Raw genomic sequence first — 16,167 nt, forward strand, 5'->3', positions numbered from 1 at the left:
GCACACGTGTCCGTGTCTGCTTGTGTGTGGGGTTGTTGGCTTGAACCAAGACATGCAGACACCATCCTTCAAAGGATAGATTAGCTAGATTTGATTTTTACCTTTACATTACCAGGAAGGAAATAGATATAAACGTTCTGGAATGAGAATGGCAGGAAGACAAGCTTTGTTTCCTGTGAAGGGTTTCAGAACTGACTCTGCCCTTTGTTTGGCAAGACTGGCCCTTCCCAAGCAAAAGGCTCATTGGCTGGCTCAACTGTTCCCCTGGCAGGAATCTGGTTTGCTACTTTGCCTCTTGAGCTGGTTTGCCTTCAGAGCTCTGGCCCCAGAGATGTGATTTGTCAAAAACAAACAAACACAAACAGAGATGTACCCTGATGGCTGGGTAACCTTCAGAGGGGCTTCGTTAGAGGAAAGTGGTGAGGTTCTGGAAGTAAGTCTCAGCTTGATTTTCAGCAATTCTGGACTTTGGGAGACCTCCTCCACACATCCCACTAAGTTCTATGGCGGTGTCTGTGGGTGAGGCTGGAGAGGGGACACAAATGGACAGCTCCTGATTAGGGCACCCCTTTGCAGCTCTAGAAACACATGGGGACCTCCACTCTGCCCTTTTCTCCCCTGCCCCTGGAGGACCAGCCACACCTTCGAAATGTGCAGCTAAAGCTATGCTCTAGGTGATGGCGGTGTCTTAAACTGCACCTCTGTACCCTATAGAGTCCCCAGCAACTGCCTGCCCTGTCACCCGCACTGGAGATCCCAAGGGACCTAGGGAACCTGCTCTTGGAAGAGTCTTTCTCTAGTTTCCTCCCTCAGCCTCTGGCCTAGTGGCCTACATCCATCATCTCCCATTCAGACTGATGGCCTATTGGGTGGTCAGCCAGGCCTTGGCATTTGGTTTCTCCCTAAGATGCTCTCACAGTTCACTCCTTGGCTCACCCCTTCATTCCATCTGCCCCACCCTGAAAGTGATGCCTTGATTCCATGCCCAGACCCCATGAACAGATGGAAGGATCTGGGCCTCCCTTGGTCTGGGAAGGACAACCTGATAGGAGGCCAGCTTCCCCCTGCCCCTCCCTTCCACTCTTCCTCCTCTTTTGCACAAGAGAAAGCAGCAAGCAGGAGAGGAGGGACAGGAGGAAGAGAAGGTACACTCTGGCACCAACCAACTAAAGGACCACGGGTTCTTCACCAGTAACCATGCACCATGCATGCTGTAAGGCCCCATGAAGGAGAAGCTTGGGACATGGGCTCTGCCTTCAAAGACTACAGGCTGTAAGTACAGCTGGAGAAGGGAGAGGGAATACCATCTGGGTGGCTTTGAGAAAGTCCACTGGGGCTGAGTCAATAGGCCATACTTGGATGACATTAACTCCTTGACAAACCCCATTTCTTTGCATGTGAAACCACCCATGAGACTAAATGTTCAAGCAGATAATGTTTAGGTAAATTTTTTTCATAAGGTTGCTTATCAGAAGCACATATTTCTTTCTTTTGGAAGGCTAAAAAATAGGGAAATTATCAGGCATCTTCAGAAACTAGAAATACAACAGTTCTTCTTATAGATGCCACGTTTTCAAATAAGATGTCTTTTAAGATGATTCTAAATAAAAATCAGGGCCAGGGCTAAAGGCTAAAGGACATGATGAATAATAAAGAAAATGTTGACTAAGAACAGATTTTATGGACTGGGTTGTCAGAAGATGGAGGCTAAGTAAGGTGAGGGGCCTCCTAAGAATTTGGTTTAGAGAAGGTAAACCAGCAAAATTCAGCCATTGTGGGAATCGCGCAAGAGACTTCCTTTCTTGCAAAAGTTTGGAACCTGCAAAACTTATGCTATAAAAAATCATAAGAGGCTGGGTTGGCACATGATTATAATGGAGAAAGTGGGAAATCTAACAGATTGCATCATAATGTGTCTGGAGATTGATGTGAACAGGAAGGGTCCAGTCAGTCATGAAAACAAAGACAAATGGAGGCCGAAGGCAGTGGTGCAGTGCTCTTGGAAGTATCATCAAGGCTTAGTTGACTTCAACACATGGTTCCCTTGGCAGATCTTTCCCTTTGGTGTATGAAGGGGCCTCAAGTGATACCTGCCAGACCCTTGGTAAGAACAACAAACTCCTCTTGTTTTGATTCCTTGCCCTCCTGGCAAGCACCGGATAAACGTGGCTTCTGGTGGAACCCGGCTTCTAAGGAATCAGACCCATAGGGGACAAAATGACTGGGGCAGGCAGACCTCTGCGTTCCAGACTGGCTGACATCTGAGTTCTTGTTGCGATGAGTAAGCTGGCTGCCTGCTACCTGATTAAGTCTCTGTGACTCAGCAAAGGCGAGCCTGCATCATACTCACAGGGACAACTTTGAGGGCAGGTTTCTGAGTCCCGGAGGCTGAGCTCCCACTGAGAAGCATTCATTAGGGAAACGCCTATGGGAATCTTAGCAATGCCATCATTCTTGATTTGCACTAACACTGAAGAGCCCTCCAAATAAATGCATGGTAGATCAGTAATATCTTCTGGTGATTTGAACAGTTTCTCTTAAAAGAACTGGAGCCTGAGATTTACTTTTTTTTTGAGACAGGGTCTCGCTCTGTTGCCCAGGCTGGAGTGCACTGGCATGATCACAGCTCACTGCAGCCTCAAACTCCTGGGCCCAAGTGATCCCCCAAACTCAGCCTCCTGAACAGCTGGGACTCCAGGCATGTACCACCATGTCCAGCTAATTTTTCTTATTTTTGTAGAGATTGGGTCTTGCTATGTTGCCCAGGTTGGTCTCAAACTCCTAGGCTCAAGCAATCCTCCCACCTTAGCCTCCTAAAGCTCTCGGATTATAGGCATGAACCACCACACTGGCCACTTTCTTAAATAACACTATCGTTCAAAATACCTATTCTAATTTTGTTCTTTTGCTAATGACAGTGAGCAGTTGTTTCTGCTGTTTTTGAGAGTCTAAGTTCCCCGTTAGCCTTCTGTAACAATGACACAGCACACACATTGCTTCATTAGAGCTCTCAGAATATTTAATCTTTCCGTTCTGGTATTCAATTTTACTGTCAAGGCCAAAAATAAACAGACAGCCATTGAATCTAGGTTCTCTAATAAATAGCTTACATAATTGCTCTAAAATATGCACCAAGAGATCAACGGGTGCTCTTCTGGAATATCTTGAGGAAAAACCCCAAAGCATTTGTTACCCTGGTGAGGGAGAATCCACTAAGCACTCTCCGAAAGAAAGATGGCCAGGAATTCCAAAAGGCCTTGTAGTAACTACCTGAATTCACACTCCAGCAGAAAATACGTCAGCCTTCTCAGAATGCTCTGGTGATGCCTACGGAGTCAAGAGGCCTGCTGTTGAATAAATGCCGTTTGCTTCTGTCTACCCTAATCATCACAGATCGTCCTCTTTTCTGGGTGAATGATTGTAACCCCAGTCACTGGCAAGACAAGATGACATCTGCTGAAACCAGTGGCAGAATGTTTCAGACTCTGTCATTCACATAGTGCCTTCATGTTAATGATTCTAATCATCTTTACACCCTCAACTCAGCAAATGACAGCCCTATCTCCAGTCACATTGTCACCAACTCACCAATATTCTGGGTGCAGCAATAAAGGCTGGTATAACAACCAATGCGAAGATGGTTGGCTGGTTTTTATAGACCAGAGGAGATGGAAAGGGATGTTATACTTTGAATTTTCTAGAAGTTAAATGTTAGGTTATACAATCACTTTTCAGTTATAGGTATTACTTTGTCTGATGGGTATGACGATTGTTTCCCTTAAATTGGGTTTTCTGCTTCATAAGGACAAGGTTAAAAGACCTATCAAAGAGATGGCAGCTGCTTATGGGGGATTAGAGAGATGCCCATGGGGCCCCAGAGAGCGTGCATGTCCCAAAGAGCATGCCATGCCCAGTCCACTCATCACTGACAACTTCACTCTCCTGGTGGAAGTGCTTCCCTTAATAGCTTATGTAGCACAGAGCTTCTAGAAAAGTACAGCATGGAGTAGCTCTCACCTGAGTGAATTTACTGCACCCCCAAAACATGACTGGGAATTAGAAGGCATGCTTTACCCATTTGTTAAAAGAATGATCTAGATTTTACCCTAGCCTTCAAGACCCTACTGCCCATCACCACACAAATAACGATGTGAGGTAATGCATATGGTAATTAGCTAGATTCAGTCATTCCACAATGTATATATACTTCAAAGCATCATGTTGTAAACATTAAATACAAATAATTTTATCTGTCAATTAAAAAAACATACTGCCTCAATCAGAACCAATAAGGTGGCAGATGTCTAGTAAGATGGTATGCTTGCTAAGATTCCTTGGTCGAAGGGAGAGGAGTCACCATGAAGGTCTTGGTGCCCAAATGCTTCAGGATGTGCCTAGCTTTTACCAGCCTCACAAAGATAGCGGAGAAGCGGGGTATGGGCAGACTGAACAGCCCCCTTGCCTCCACTCACTTGGAGAGGCCTGTATCAAGTGTCCTCTCAGAAGAGTCTGGCAGGTCTCCATGGCCCTAAACGCCAGACCTAACTGCCTAACTCTAAGCTCACAAGGACAGTACCCATGTGCATGCTTCACTTTCAATCAACCAGCACAGTGGCCGGCCCAGAGAAAGGACTCAATAAATATTGACTGAGTGAATGAAAATAAAACATTTGTCAGGCAGCAGATCCAGAAAAAAAAAACATGACAAATAACATAAAGATTACGCCATTCTGTGCTCACATGTCTCTACCAATACATTTTTCTAAGTTGCTAGATTTATTTTTAATGGCTACTTAACAAAGTTTTTAGATGCATTTGGATTCCCAGGGAAGCTCACCAAGATACCAAGATAACTGCGCTGATTTGATCAGCTGGAGCAAAAAGAACCAGAGTCAGCCTTTTATCATTACTTCACAGTTTTAGCTAGAGCCCTCCTACCCTCGTGGTAAATAGTAATTATAAAGACTGGAATAGTTAATCTGTGTGAGGCATTTACCAACTACTAGGCACCACGTTTAAGAATTTATGTGCATCATCCCAGTAAATCTTCTCTCAACACTTCGACAAGGTAGGTACAATTATTCTCATGATTTTATGGATGAGAATGCAGAGGCCTAAAGACATTCAGTGACTCGGGTTTGGCTACAGAACAAGTAAGTGACAGAGCCAGGATTCAAACCCAGATCTATCTGATGCCACAGCCTAGGGTCACAACCACTGTACTCTTTGTAATGTTTGCCATCCTTATTCCTGCGTCCTACTATTTCAAATCATTTCCTATGCAGTCATTACTAAGTGTTTAGTATCTGTTCTTCTCAGTGACTGATTTTGTCAAATGACAATCCACTATTGCTACAGTCATCAGTAAAAACATTTCAAGTGACTTTGCTTGGTGGAAAATTTTCTTATTGAATGATGAGCTCTTCTCTGTTGTGTGAATTTATTTCCCTCCTAAAATATGGGGGATGGGGGAGGAAACCAGAAGGTGGGTTGTCATCACTTAGACACCTGCTTCTACACTAGTGCTTCCTATACTGTAATATGCAAGCAAATCACCAGAGAACGCTGTTAAAATGCAGATTCTGATGCACCAGGACTGGGGTGGGGTCTGAGCATTTCTAACAAGCTCTCAGGTGATGCTGCTGTTGCTGGTCCATGGATCTCACTTTAAGTATCAAGAATCTAGGGAACATTAAGAACCAGAATCCAGATTCTCTAGAACCCAAACTCAGACTCCAAGAGAGAATAACAGGTGTGGAACAGAACATCCTTCACCTAAACAATACAAGAAAGCAAGCAATCAAAAAGCTTACAAAGTGTGGCTAACTTAGCCCTTAAACCAACCTAATGGTCTATGGGCCATAATCTCGGCAGGTGCCAACACCATCTAGCTTCTTAAACAATTACATCCATTCATCAAAGCAGCACAAATTCCATTAAATGCTACTTTAGTATCCTTGGCAATGAAGCCACCAGCACTGTAGCTATCCTTCCCACACCTCAGCCCTACTGGAATCGTGCCATGGCAAGATCTGGCTCAGCACTGTCCAGTAACAGAGTCCCCATGGACATGAAGTGGGCTGAGGCTGGGAAAGGTGGGCAGAGGCCACGCAAAAGCCTGGGCAAAGAACCCTGAATATGGGATTGCTGCCCCCTTATACTGGAAAGTGCTTCTAACTTCCCAATATTTCTTATTACATCGTCAGCAGGGAAAGAATACACCTGGAGTGAGGCAAACACAGATGCAGTGGCTGATTTAAACAGTGGCATAGTCAAATGGGCTCTCACAACAAAAGAGAAACCGTGGATGAGAGATGTGTATATACTAATAAACGAATATGTGTGGGTGTACTCACACATGTACACATATAGTATAGAAAGATTAACAGGCCTCGCCCTGCATCCTCAGCCTTACAATGTGCTTTTCAACCACTTCCACAACACTGGCTACTTTCCCACCCGCAAGGACCATGCTACGTGGGATGCTGGCAGTCCACTTACCAAAAAGAGCACCCAAGGTTCTCACAGTTTATTTGGGTGCTGAAATGTGCCAGTGCTGCACCGAGTGCTTTACACACACTATCTTGTTTATGTATGCAACAACCCCAGAGTAGAGATCACTATTGCCAGCTAACAGATGCATCCTATGATGAAACTTGTTACAGAGTATACGGCAGCCGAGGGCTCAGAATCTGGGTCTGTTGAATGTTCAAATGCCAGTGCTCTTCAACATTATATCAAACTTCCCCCATCCCAAGTCCCAACTTGGGAGCCACAACTCCACTGAAATCAAAGTGAAGGAGACTTACATTCCCTTCCTTTTCAAAGTCCGGTGGAAGTAACTTCACGAAGTTATCGGGGAACACGCCTCGTCTGCCGTTCAGCTCTCCTTCCCACCAGCCTACGTCAATGCAGTCCTAGAAAACAGGAGAACAGAGAGTGAGAGATGGGGGCAAGCAGTCTCCAGAGGGGTCTAACCTCCCTTTTCAAGCGAATGGAGGCCCTTTCCTGGAGGTCCGTGTTAAGGAGACAATGGTTACCAAGTCAGCACAAACCCCAATGTCAGAGGGGAAAACAAAAGCTTAAGTCCGCTTAACATTGCCAGCTGGAACTCAAAACCCAGTGCTGCTTTTAGATGCCCTAAATCAATAAGGTCTTCTTTTTTCTTTCTTTTTTTTTTTTTTTTTTTTTTTTTGAGACAGGGTCTCACTCTGTCGCCCAGGCTGGAGTGCAGTGGTGCAATCTCGGCTCACTGCAACCTCCGCCTCCTGGGTTGAAGCGATTCCTCCACCTCAGCCTCCCAGCAGCTGGGATTACAGGCACGTGCCACAATGCCTGGCTAATTTTTGTATTTTTTGGTAGAGATGGGGTTTCACCATGTTGGCCAGACTGTTCTCAAACTCCTGACCTCAGGTGATCCACCCGCCTCGGCCTCCCAAAGTGCTGAGATTACAAGCATGGGCCACTGCGCCCAGCCTTTCTTTTTTCTTTAAGGATGGGAGAATATGTGTTTTCTTCGTTATAATTTTACTGAAATAGAAGTATTTCATTAACTGCAAATATGGCTTAGAAAATATCACACACATAAATGTGATTAGCCTGTCACAAAGCTTGTCAATATTGAAAAAAGGTTTTGCGACAGTCAGCCAACCAGAAGAAAAATCACACTTTACACAAGCTCATTAATGCACTGCTCTCCTTCACCTTCTCCTTTGGATGTTGATGGTGCACAGTTGCCATCATGAAAATCCCTTCCTCCACTTTATAGGATGCAAAGTTGGCATCCTAAATGAATGAATAAGGCTCTTCATTCTTCCAGAGTGAACTTGCTTCCCTTTGGATAATCTCTATTTTGTTCATTCATTCACCAAACATTTCTCAAGCATCTACTTTGTGCTGGACACTGAGCCAGGTGCTAGAGAAAGGACAATGAGCAAAAATGGCAAGAGCCTGGCCTTTTTCATGAGCCTAATGGCCTCGTGGTTCTCCTGGGCACACAACCTCATGCCAAAAAACCACTTCTAGTTTCTCCCATTTTCAACTGGTTGGAAGTCCCATTTGCTGGAGTTTTATCATATGTCTCACATTTGTCCTCCGAGTCCAATTCCACTTCTACCACCTGATCCAGGACTCATCCAGCCTACTGTAAACCTCCTCACTTGGGCATCGCTTCCTGCCCAGTATACATATAATATACACACCACTGTCAAATATAAAATTCCTTGAATAAAATCCCTGTAATCAGTAAATCTCCATCCCACTTCAGGCATCCTGACTCTGTGCCTGCTTTTTGTCCTATTGCAGACTCCCAAGTCTTGTGATCAACAACTTCCAGCTGAAGCCCAAAATGAGAAAAGGCTTTCCAAAAAACAAACAAACAAACAAAAAACCTGCTGGTAACACATAAGGGAAAGCAAGAAGGTGATAGAGAAAGAGAGGAGATCATGTTCAGGGCCCATGGAGAACCCATGGTCTCCACGACACCAGTGGGATTAGAAAAGGGCTCAAGTACCAGAAGTGCAGCTGGCCCAAGACCTTGCTGTAGGGCCCTGGGAGAGCCATGGCTTGTATGGCTCATTTGTACCTTGTTAGATCATACATTCCAGCAAGGTGAGGAGTACGTCTGACTTTTCACCATTATACCCCCAGCCATGTACACAATGCCTCATATAATAAGTATTTGTAGAATCAACGCAGACTCTTTCTAGCCCTGAGAGTTCTGCGATCTCCTGCAGTCCAATACTTGAATTACTGTAGAACAGGATGGCCTCTATCTGCCTAAACTCATGGGGATTCTCTGTAAGTTAGCATAAGGCCCACCTCAGGTAGGAAGTAACTCATCACCACCTTCCACTGCCCCAGTGGTATCTGTTACAAAGATAAGCTGACCCCTTAGGGAAGAGAGTGCAGATTTTGGAAATCAGTTCTTAGTCACAGACTATAAATTCTAGCCCCAATCAACAACAAAAAAAACAAAGATCATTGAAGTATCAAGTTCAGATTTACCCAGAACAAAACAAAGGTCCAAAAGTCTTTCAACATGAAAGGATGCTTATCTTTCTGGAAAAATGACAGTGAGAAGTCCAAGTAGATAGTCTGGTCCTGCCCATGTCACATCACCTCCTGAATACTAGCATCAGCTTCAAAGAAGGGATTTATGAACAGGAGTGGTGGCAGGATTTGGTGGCTCCTGAGGTTCTTCTGACCCTAGGATGTTACAAACATCATCAATAATACCAGAAAAACTTATGAAGGAAGCTGGGAGTAGAATTTCTTTGACCCTAATTCTTGGAATTAGGTTTCTTCAAAACTCAACTTGAAACTCACCTTTAAGAAACTATGATGAATGCCTTATCTTTTCTCTAATGCTCAGTACAGTGTTAATTTGCACTTAATGATATTCAATTCAACAAATATCTATTAAATGCGAAATATATTTAAGCTCTGTAAGCACCAAACCTCAAACATGCAGATGCAGAGAACATGATCTCTAACCCCAGGGAGCTTAGAGATGTATGGGAAAGACAGACATACAATATTATGCAAGGTCCTTTGGGTAATAGGTATCAAATAAGTTCTCTAGTACCAAAAGAGGAGAGAACCATTAACAGTTTTTGCAATAATCTGAAATCTTTTCATGTGTGAATGGTTTGCTTAGCTGAGGACTGGTCTTCCTTCCACATTCATTTCAGGTCATCTGATACAGAACTGTGCCCACAAAAGGCATTCAAAAACAACTATCTTTTTTTTGCGGGGAGACAGAGTCACACTCTCATTGTCTAGGCTGGAGTGCAGTGGCATGATCTCGGCTCACTGCAGCCTTGACTTCTTGGGTTCAAGAGATCCTCCCACATCAGCCTCCTGAGTAGCTTAGACTACAGGCACATGCCACCATGCCTGGCTAATTTTTCATATTTTTAGTAGAGATGGGGTTTCGCCATGTTGCCCAGGGTGGTCTTGAACTCCTGGGCTCAAGGGATCCATCTGCCTCGGCCTCCCAAAGTGCTGGGATTACAGGTGTGAGCTACCACACCTGGGCTCAAACTTTCTAAACAGTGTAAATCCATGCTTCATCTTAGTCTTATGCAAATAATAACCCAAGAACCTTTTTTGCTTCACATGTGAGAAAAACAATACAGAAAATGTTAATAAGCAAAAGCCCATCCAGAATAACTTTGTTTTTTTGTTGTTGTTGTTTTGTTTGTTTTTTGAGACGTAGTCTCACTCTGTCGCCCAGGCTGGAGTGCAGTGGCGTGATCTCGGCTCACTGCAACCTCCGCCTCCCTGGTTCAAGCAATTCTGCCTCAGCCTCCCAAGTAGCTGGGATTACAGGCATGTACCGCCACACCCGGCTGATTTTTATATTTTTAGTAGAGACAGGGTTTCACCATGTTGGCCAAGCTGGTCTCGAATTCCTGGCCTCAGGTGATTCACCCACCTTGGCCTCCCAAAGTGCTGGGATTATAGGCGTGAGCCACCGAGCCCGGCCCAGAATAACTTTAGATCCCATACACTCCTACGGGAGAAAATGGTACATAATGACATTGTATGTCTCATATTTCCCCTTGGTGATGACTGGCTTGGATGGCCCATCTATACTCTGCTTCTTAAGGAAAACACTAACAGTGCTACTCATTGCATAATTCAAAGAAGAGAAGGGAAGCATGAAGGGAAAACACAATATGTCTAATTGTTCTGATTGGTACAAGAATAAACACAAGGCCCATGGATGAGATAAACACAAGGCCCATGGATGAGATAAGCACAGTCAAAAGAGAAAACTGCCAGTGTGATTTAGTGCTACTAGCAGAAGTAGAAAAAAAAACAAGAAAAAATAGCCAAAAAAAAAAAAAAAAAAAGAGTCTGCTATAGGACAGAAAGTGGGCACAGGGTCAGGATGCCTGGAGTGGGATAGAGATTTACAGAGAAGCAAGGCATTTTTCTCCCCAGCAATACAAGCTAATTTAAGGGAAATAGGAATAATTTTGACAGCAAAATGAGAAGTGAAAATAAGTCCTCTTCAACAAACCAGACAAAAGAACTAGTCTTTTGATGGGAGAGATGAAGAGACTTGTATGAGGGCTGTGCTTTTGGAAGTATAAAATAGCAGCAAATTCTATTTATTTGTTTGTTTATTTGAGACAGAGTCTGGCTCTGTTGCCCAGGCTGGAGTGCAATGGCATGATCTCGGCTCACTGCAACCTCTGTCTCCCAGGTTCAAGCGATTCTCCTGTGTCAGCCTCCCCAAGTAGCTGGGATTACAGGCGCCTGCCACCACGTCTGGTTAATTTTTTTGTATTTTTAGTAGAGACGAGGTTTCATCATGTTGGCCAGGCTGGTCTTGAACTCCTGAACTCAGGTGATCTGCCCGCCTCGGCCTCCCAAAGTGCTGGAATTACAGGCGTGAGCCACAGCGCCTGGCCTCAATTTATTTACTGAGAACCTAAAATGGCTCTCAAACCTGGCTGCACATTTAGAATCACCTGGGAATTAAAAAAAAATGCCAATGGCTGGGCTAGACTTCTAAAATGTGCAGGATAGGAGATGAATCCAGGGGAGAAAAGAAAACCATCATGTCCTTGTGGGGCTCCCAAGCTCAGAGTCTAGTGGGAGAGGCAGACACAGTGAATCAGAATGCCACAGAAACACTGGCAGAAGTGCTAGGCTGGATTTACAAACAAGTGGGACCAAGGCAAGCTGGGCAGCCTGGAAGCAGAGAACAAGGACAAGAACTGAGGCAATGAGAATGGTCAAGGGCAGACTTGCTGGGCGTAAAGGAAGAGAAGAGGGAGAGAGAAAAGCTGTGCTCATGGAACAGAATATACAGGAATTAGAGCTTGGAACAAAGTCTGCCCCTCCAACATCTACTGAACAGTGATATGAGGCGTGAGGCAAGACAGTACCCATTGAGTGACAGGGGCAGAAAGGAGGGGCAGGTGATCAACCGCTTGTGAGGTCCGACTGCCATCAGGGTGGAAGTGGATGTCCCCAAGGAAGACGGTAGAAGTTGAGTGAAGGCAGGATGGTGAGGCAGTAGCTAACCACTGAGGAGAGAGGTAACGTGGCCCAAGTACTACAATTTGTTTCCAAATCTGGGGCGCTATTAATAAATTACACCAGGACCCCAGGCATAACTCCAGACGACAGTCACCTTCATGGAGTTTTAGACTCTAATACAAATGAGAAAGAGCATTGTAGGCAGGTGAGGGGATGAACTCTGAATGAGGTGGGAGGCAGAAATGAGAAAAGGAGCAGCATGTAGATGAAGCTTCCAGAAAGCTGCTGTTTAGACATAAGCTCTATTAGCATGAACTCAGGGGAAAGTAGACCTAAACCCTTAGCAAGAATATAGAAAGAAATCATATTTCTGACATATCATTTTTACTCTTTCAAACTCAAGTCTTTAAAATGGCCAAAATGGTTTCTCTATGCCTCAACACCAGGGAGATATTAGGGTAACATATACTTTTCCCTATAAAATGCAAATGATGTTTTTCCTTTTAAGGAATGAATGAATAGAGCATTAGGCGTTCTGTAGTCCAGCCTCTATGCTCTGCTACATCTCAGGTTATCTACTCTCTCCTAGCATACTGCTTATAACAGGGAACTCACTTTGCCACAAGGGAGCCATTCCTTATTTTGCCTGATATGTTCAAGTGGAACTCAGAGAGAGGTGGAACAGAGCAAGCATGGGCCATGTGACACTTAAGCTGTTCACTAGTGATGAAAGCTCCCTGGATCTCAGTTTCTCGACACATGTGAAAATCTTTGCAAAGTATAAAGAGTGACACAAGAGCTGGTAGTTGTTATTGTCATCATTGTGATTATACGGCCTGGTCCGAATCCCTGAGGGATAATGTGACCAGGAGAGCTGCTTAATTACACTCATGTGCATTTGTCATGCGACCCAGCGCCATCTTCGAGTGCCAAGGAGCCACTCCTAGTCCCTGCTGCCTCGGGTGAAACCCCCTGGCAGCAGCTCACACACTTGGAGGGGGGCCAAAGGGAGGGATGCCAAGACCCCGGGGTGTGTCTGAGGAAGGAGGCCTTGCCCAGACTTCAGTATTGGGCCTCAGTCTGTTCAATCTTGCCAGCATGGCCCCGTGTAACCTGGCCGAAGTGCTCCACACAGCTGAGGGTGACTCCCTGACATACAACCTGTGGGCACAGAGAGGGCCACGTGAGACCTGGTGTGCCTACCTCTAGTCTAGGCACTTCAAATCTGTAGAAAAGACAAACTTGCCATCTAGCTTGTACGTTGGTTAACAGAATGAGCTACAATCTCATCTTGGGCTGTTTTGTCAAGAGTACAAAGCCATGTACTAGATGAGTGGCTCTCACACCTGTCTGTACATTTAGAATCACCTGGGAATTTAAAAGAAAATGCCGATGCCTGGGCCAGACTTCATACCTGTTAAATCACAATTTGGGGGTGGGGAATGGGCACAGGAAGTCAGTGCTTTTACAATGGCCCTAGGTTTTTCCAGCATGTAGGCTGAGAGTCAGTGATTTAAGATGAACGCTTCTCAAGCTTTAATGTGCGTGCTTCTCACTTAGGGATCTTGTAAAAATGCCAATTCAAATTCAGTAGGTCTGGGGCAAGTCTGAGATTCTACACTTCTAAGAGGTTCCCAGGTGATGCCAATGCTGCTACTCCGTGGACCATACTTTGAGTCACAAGGTTCCTGAAAACGATAAGCTCCTTGAAAATGAGGATTCTTATCTTCACACCTCTGTCTCCATCTAATTCCTGCCATAGTGCCCGGAACATATCAATTCTGAATAAATGTTGACTGAATAGATGAATGACCCAATCTTCCTCCAGACTGCTGTTCCACTTCTCTCCACTTTCAAACATCAGAAGTGAGGTCAAACTGAACAAGGGGGAAGCAGGTATAGAATTACTACACAAAGTAAGCTTCATCTATATGATCAGGCTTTACCTGCTGATCTGTTCTGAATTTATTATTTATTCAAAATTGTGGCAAAAACTTTAAAATTACCCCAAAAATGTAGGTCACATTTTCTCAGGCATTATAAGTGTCTTCTTTGAGTTCAAATGGGAACATGCAGCTTAGAAACAGACATTTCAAACCAAAAGCTGAAAACATAAAAAGGGGTACACCACTTGATGCAAACGAAAAAGAAACGTATTCTGCTCAGTCACTTCTGGTGGTCAGCTGCCCCCAGGCTCCCCAGTCCCAATTTCCCGGAAGTTATCCAGCATGGCTGTTCTTCCTGACCTTCCCTGATATCATTTGAGGAGAAAGTGAGTATTGGACAATTTGGGTGAGGCTGTTAAGTGAGCCTCAGCATGCCCCCAGGGGGCCTCACACCCTCAGCATCCACCAGCAGTATGGAAACAGCCATTTAATATTTGCTACTGAACGCCTTCTGCATAGAGCTTAGGGGTGGGGGCTATTGAGCGAAAGATCCATGGAAGCCAGAGCCCAGAAGCACTCATCTCTGCCTCTGCTTGTTAACACCTCCCCAAGAGATGCAATTATTCTGCATGGCTGGGATTTCTGCTCAGAATTTTCTACATCCCCATAAATCAGTTACTAAAGGAGGCTCAGCCACATATCATAGTTTATAAGGTAAGAAGAAAAAACGAGGACTACACTGACTACTATTCAGTCTCAGAAGCAATGCCTGGCAGACCAAAATTAAAGAGAGAAGCCTGAGGAGACAGTCCTAGGGACAAGCTCACTCAAGAAAACACTACATTCCAAATGCCATCATCACAGGATAGCTAAGGCTTAGGCAATCATTCACTTTTTTTTTTTTTTTTTTTTTAGACAGGGCCTCACTCTGTTGCCCAGGCAGGAGTGCAGCGGCATTCCAAAGTAGAGCCATTGTTGAACATCTTTATACAGAAGGATAAATACATCATGGCTCACTGCAGCCTTGATCTCTCGGGCTCAAGCCATCCTTCCACTCAGTCTCTCGAGTAGCCAAGACTACAGGCATACTCCACCATGCATGGCTAATTTTTTAATTTTTTGTAGAGTCAGGGTCTTGCCATGTTGCCCAGGCTAGTCTCAAATTCCTAAACTCAAGTGATCTGCCCACCTCGGCCCTCCAAAGTGCTGGGATTACAGGTGTGAGCCACCACACCTGACTGGCAGTCACTCACTCTTTTGTAATACAACGAAGTCATGACCCAGAGTTGAACTACTTACAAAAAATCCTGGCTTCTTAGCAGGCAACAATTTACAGGCTTTGCTATACTAACTTTTGCTTTTTTCTTTTTACATACTATATAACTAGTAACAAGAAACTGGGTGGATAACACAAAAAACAGTAAACACATTTCCTCTTGGGCATGCCAGTATTAACTGAAGCAGGTATCAATGCCTGAAAACTGTACTCAGAAACACCCCTATGTCTTCTCCAAGCCACCTCACATTTTTCTGCTTCTTCATAGATCTAGTCATTTGTGATTATATTATCTCAATAGTTGTTGAGCAACTGTGCATGCTATTGTTCAAAGACCAGATTTTGTTGTCTTCCCTGAAAGAGTGTTGAGTTCTGCTATGGTAGGCAGGTTACTTGCAGGTCAGCTTGACTGGTCAAGGCTTGGGTTTTTAGGCTTTGTTACAATGGGTCTAGGGTAGTGCTGTTCCTGTGGCTGGCTTTTCTGGGTTCTCAACTGGATGCCAGAAGTGTTTAGCACCTCATGTTTTTCTACTCTGCTTAGCTAGAACTCTAACATCTCCCATTACTGGTGATCTCTGGGATATCCACTCAGCTCACAGCCCCTCCAAGTTCTTATTTTTTCTTCCAGGCCTAGTGGAGTCTTGCCCTACTGATGCCTGGTTTAGTATTTGGCCAAATCATCTAGATCTATACATTTCTGACACTCTTTCCGTGTGTAGCTCATTATTTTGCAGTTCCCTGCCCTGAAAATTTGAGCCACTCCAGCAGTCCTGAATTACAACTTGTTTCCTCTATCCAATAAATGAGTCTGCTACTCTTTGTTTGGGCTCCACTGCCCTGTGCTGCAATTTAGAAAGTGCCTCTAGGCAAAAAGCCACAGTTGATGTAAAACTCACTTTTATGCTTCCCTTGTCTCCAGGATCACATCCTTGTGATATGTACTGTCCAATGCCTAAAAACAGCCACTTCGTATGTTTTGGCCAATGTTAGAGTTGTCTATGACAGGAA

At 44.5% G+C, this 16,167-nt stretch overlaps 1 protein-coding gene across 1 annotated transcript in view; it reads right to left on the reverse strand.

Annotated features, from left to right (window-relative positions):
- Window positions 1-16,167, reverse strand: part of SH3KBP1 (SH3 domain containing kinase binding protein 1) — a 311,149-nt gene that overhangs the window by 69,125 nt on the left and 225,857 nt on the right. The window contains exon 10 of the mRNA XM_058441837.1: window positions 6,810-6,917. Within this exon, the coding sequence (XP_058297820.1) occupies window positions 6,810-6,917 (108 nt within the window). The remainder of the gene's footprint in view (window positions 1-6,809; window positions 6,918-16,167) is intronic.

This window comes from Hylobates moloch, unplaced genomic scaffold, assembly GCF_009828535.3.
Source record: "Hylobates moloch isolate HMO894 unplaced genomic scaffold, HMol_V3 SCAFFOLD_7, whole genome shotgun sequence".
In the NCBI taxonomy this organism is placed as follows: Eukaryota; Metazoa; Chordata; class Mammalia; order Primates; family Hylobatidae; genus Hylobates; species Hylobates moloch.